Source organism: Chiloscyllium plagiosum, unplaced genomic scaffold (genome assembly GCF_004010195.1).
Source record: "Chiloscyllium plagiosum isolate BGI_BamShark_2017 unplaced genomic scaffold, ASM401019v2 scaf_57, whole genome shotgun sequence".
NCBI lineage: Eukaryota > Metazoa > Chordata > Chondrichthyes > Orectolobiformes > Hemiscylliidae > Chiloscyllium > Chiloscyllium plagiosum.
The window spans coordinates 74,119-79,269 of record NW_025215373.1 but is presented as its reverse complement, the minus strand read 5'-3'; the positions used below and the strand labels follow the sequence as shown (position 1 = coordinate 79,269).

At 49.3% G+C, this 5,151-nt stretch overlaps 1 protein-coding gene across 1 annotated transcript in view; it reads right to left on the bottom strand.

The window, feature by feature from the left end:
- The window catches only part of LOC122548321 (arf-GAP with Rho-GAP domain, ANK repeat and PH domain-containing protein 1-like), a 121,892-nt gene that overhangs the window by 73,550 nt on the left and 43,191 nt on the right, over positions 1-5,151 (bottom strand). The window contains exon 3 of the mRNA XM_043686853.1: positions 1,911-2,050. Within this exon, the coding sequence (XP_043542788.1) occupies positions 1,911-2,050 (140 nt within the window). The remainder of the gene's footprint in view (positions 1-1,910; positions 2,051-5,151) is intronic.

Here is a 5,151-nt window from a genome sequence, read left to right as displayed (position 1 = left end):
AGGTTTATAAAGTCATGAGGGGCATGGACAGGATAAATAGGCAAAGTCTTTTCCCTGGGGTCGGGGAGTCCAGAACTAGAGGGCATAGGTTTAGGGTGAGAGGGGAAAGATATAAAAGAGACCTAAGGGGCAGCGTTTTCACACAGAGGGTGGTACGTGTATGGAATGAGCTGCCAGAGGATGTGTTGGAGGCTGGTACAATTACAGCATTTAAGAGGCATTTGGATGGGTATATGAATAGGAAGGGTTTGGAGGGATATGGGCCGGGTGCTGGCAGGTGGGACTAGATTGGGTTGGGATATCTTTAGATTTTTAAATTACATTACAGTGTGGAAACAGGCCCTTCAGCCCAACAAGTCCACACCGATCCACCAAAGCGCAACCCACCCATACCTCTAACCTAACACTATGGGCAATTTAGCATGGCCAATTCACCTAACCTGCACATCTTTAGACTGTGGGAGGAAAACTGCAATCACATACAGAGACACACAGACAGACACACATAATGAGATATGAACATACAGAGGCACACACACACACAAAATCAGACACACACAGAGACACACACGGTCTCACACAAAATCAGACACAACTCACACGCACAAAATCTGACACAGCCACACACACAGACATGATATCAGATACAGACAGACACACAAGACACAAAATCATACATGCAGACAGTCAGACACAAACATATAGACACATGAAATCAGGCACACGGAGACACACATACAAAATCAGGCCCGCACACAGACACAAAACATCAGACATGCAGACAGACAGACAACCCCTTCCATCTTGAGTGGCACCAGCAACTGTAGCTCCCATGCTCTCACTCCCCTCGCCCTCAGTCAATTGAGCAGTGCCTTGCTCAGATCCCTTCAGTGGGCACTCAAGGATTAATTGTATTTGTGTGGGTCTGAACTCCCGTATGAGCCAGACCAAGTATGGACAACAGTCTTCCATCGTGTGAGTAAACTAGGTGGGTTTTTACACCAGTTGGTATCTGAGCACTATTACTGGGACAGTTTAAATTCCACAATTTATTCATTTAATGCGGCGGGATTTGGACTGGTATCCCCAGAGCAATAGCCTAAGTGCAGTGACAATGCCACTAGACCAGCCTCCCCATGCAACAGCAGCCCTGTCCCCATGCCAGCTGATGTTACGGGAGGGGTTTCACTGAAATGTGCCAAATGCCTGATTGCAACTTGCAGTGAATGGTATTTGCCGATGGACTGAGCTCTGGAGGTGGAGGAGGTCACTCTGGGAGAGTTGTTCCTGAAACCGCTGCCCCCAAACTTGGCAGGGTGGGGGTGAGAATGGTGGTTCCCCTCACCTCATTTATGGGCTTGTCATGCACACTGGGGTAAAAACAATGACTGCAGATGCTGGAAACCAGATTCTGGATTAGTGGTGCTGGAAGAGCACAGCAGTTCAGGCAGCATCCAAGGAGCACAGCCCAGCTACAGATTCAGTATTAGTGCCATGACATCCACTGAGTATTTAATTTCAATTAATTAATCTGGAATTGAAGTCTAGTCTCGGTGATGGTCACCACAAAACCGTCATCGATTGTCATAAAAACCCAAATGATGGCCCGTACGGAAGGGAATGTGTCATCGTTACCTGACCTGGCCTACACGTGACTCCAGACCCACAGCAATGCCCACTCTGATGGTCCAGGCAAACGCACCATTCAAGGGGCAATGAGTGATGGGAGTAAATGCCCACATCCTACAATAGGATCCAGAAAAGAGCCAACAGGGTTAGCACAACGCCTTGCCCCAACTCACCCCCAGCAAGCTGAACAAAGCTACAAGTGAACCCTCGAATCTCTCACACTCTCACGCACACACACGCACGCACACACACGTAGGGAAGGACAACAGTGCACTACTCACTACAGACCGGGAGGTCAGGGAGTGCTGGCAGATTGCAGTCAATGCCGCACTGTGCGATTGCCAAGGGCTGAGCTCGTGCAGGAACCGGAGGGGACTTGAGGTCCGTCCGACACTCATTCACGTTCACACTGTCCACACCACTGAAAGGCAAAGGGAAATAATCCAGTTACATTCCGAATTACCTCACCAAGACACTCAGCAAACCCAGCTGGATGTGATAGCGACACAGAACTCCCTCTACACACCCAGGACAGGGACAGACAGGGTCAGATACAGAGTAAAGCTCCCTCTACACTGTCCCCATCAAACACTCCAAGGACAGGGACAGCACGGGGTTAGAAACAGAGTAAAGCTCCCTCTACACTGTCCCCATCAAACACTCCAAGGACAGGGACAGCACGGGGTTAGATACACGGTAAAACTCCCTCTACACTGTCCCCCATCAAACACTCCCAGGACAGGGACAGAAAGGGTAAAGCTCCCTCTACCTATCCTTCATCAAACACTCCCAGGACAGGGACAGCACGGGGTTAGATACAGAGTAAAGCTCCCTCTACACTGTCCCCCATCAAACACTCCCAGGACAGAGATAGGATGAGATTAGATAACTGGACAATAAAATCTCCCAGTTTCGGTGAGAATCCGATCTGGGAAGCAAAACCAGTGAGTTAGTGACTCCCTCTAACCACACTTTGCAAAACAAATCCAAGTGAATACAAGGGGACGGTCCTGATTTTTATCCACAGCAGAGTACGTGTTGCTGCTGCTTACATCTGTATTCATTCCGGACAAACACCTCAGTATCGTTAACAATGACAAAACTACAAAAAAACCACAACAGGAAAACACTCACTGCCCATAAAACTAAACCTGAATTCTATTTATTTCTCTTTGGATTCTCAGTTTGAGTTTGTCAAGTGGATAAACTTTCATTTCAAACATCATTCTTTCCACACCCCCAACGGCCCCATTTAATCCCCCTCCCACTGCCCTGTGTACACTCTCCCCCCATCATTGACCCTACGCCCCCATTTATTCCCCTTCCCCCTGCCCCGCTTTCACTTCCTCCCATTTAAACCTGCCATTCCCACCACACCCTCAAGAACACTCTGCAGTGTGACCTGGGCATTACAAAACAGAAGAGGCCATTCTGCCCACTGTTTCCATACCAGCCCTGTGTGGGGTAATTCAGTCAGTCCTATTCACCCACACCTCCCCCCCCGATCTCGATCACCCTGATTCTAGCAGGTTTATTTCCACAGTTGTATTGCAAATTTTAAATCTGAGATAGATACCATTTTTGTTAAGCAAAGATATTAAGGGATATGGGCCAAAGGCAGGGATGTGGAGTTAGGTCATAGATCAGCCATGATCCCATTGAATGGCGGAACAGGCTCGATGGGCTGAACAGCCCACTTCTGCTCCGGCCTCTTACACTCAAACAGGCTCTGATGCGTTGGCGGTGAAACATGATTGGACGCGTTGTTGTTGTGCATGCTGCCGCTACACAAATGCAGTGACCTCCTCTGTCTCTGGCTCAGAAATGCTCGCCGTATGCGGCTCACCTCTACGACGCGGAGGACGCTGACAATAACTGACCCTACGCCCCCATTTAATCCCCCTCCCACTGCCCCGTGTACAGTACACTCTCTCTGTAGATGTAGGGATGGGTCTTGCAAGTTGAGGAGTGTTGACACAGTGACAGAAATCCTACTGGAAGGTTGGTACTTGCTAAGACCGTAGTAAGACAATAAGAAATAGGAACAGGAGGTGGCCATTCAGCCCCTCGAGCCTGCTCCCCCATTCAACAGAATCACAGCTGATCCCACATTCCTCACATCCATTTCCTGCCCTTTCCCTGTATCCCTTGATTCCCCGACTGATCTCTCTCAGCCTTAAATATCCACAAGGACTCTGCCCCCACAGCTCTCTGTGACGAGGAGTTCCAAAGACTCTCAAACCTCAGGAGAAATTCCTCCCCATCTCAGTCTGAAACTGGTGCCCCTTTATTCTGAGACTGTGCCCTCTGGTCCTAGACTCTCCCATGAGGGGAAACATCCTCACAGCATTGACCCACTCAAGCCCCTTAAGAATCCTGAATGTTTCAATGAGATCCCGTCTCATTCTTCTAAACTCCAGGGAGTAGTGTCCCAACCTGTTTAACCTTTGTTCAGAAAACAATCCCTCCCCATCCCAGGGACCATCCTAGTGAACCTTCTCTCAACTACCTCCAATGAAATGATATCTTTCCTTAAATAAGGGATGGGAACAGCTCACAGTGCTCCATCAGTGACCTCCCCAGCACCTTGTACAGTTGCAGTAAGACCTCCTCTTATACTCTGATCCACAAATGTGTGGAGTTTGCACATTCTCCCCGTGTCTGTGAGGGTTTCCTCTGGGTGCTCCAGTTTCCTCCCACAGTCCAAAGGTGTGCAGGTCAGGTGAATTGGCCATGAGAAATTGCCCATAGCGTTAGGTGCATTAGTCAGAGGGAAATGGGTCTGGGCGGGTTACTCTTCAGAGAGTCAGTATGGACTAGTTGGGCCGAAGGGCCTGTTTCCACACTGTCGGGATTTTAATCCAATCTAATCTTCATTTCAAAGGGATTAGGTTCCCTACAGTGTGGAAACAGGCCCTTAGGCCCACCAAGTCCACACTGACCCTCTGAGGAGTAACCTATCCAGACCCATTCTGGGCAGGTTACCCTGACCTATGCACCCTTGAACTCGGTGGGCAATTTACCTCACCTAACATCTTTGGACTGTGGAAGGAAACCCACACAGACACGGGGAGAACGTGCAAACTCCACACAGACAGTCACCTGAGGCTGGGATTGAACCTGGGTCCCTGGCGCTGTGAGGCAGCAGTGCTAACCACTGTGCCACCCAACCTAAAGGCCAACATTTCCCCATGACCCTTCCTAAATTCCTGCTGCCCCTGTGTGCTAGCTTTCTGTGTTTCATGCATAAGCTTCTCCCCTCCCCCCCCAGTCCCTTTGCGTTGCACCTTTCAGCAGTTGCTGTCCATTTTAAAGACAGTTACATCTAGAGCAGGGTCCCTGTTTGTCGGGTAAATACAGAGCATTTGGAGAAATAGAACATAGAACAGTGCAGCACAGAACAGGCCCTTCAGCCCACGATGTTGTGCCGACCACTGATCCTCATGCATGCACCCTCAAATTTCTGTGACCATATGCATGTCCAGCAGTCTCTTAAATGTCCCCAATGACCTTGCTTCTACA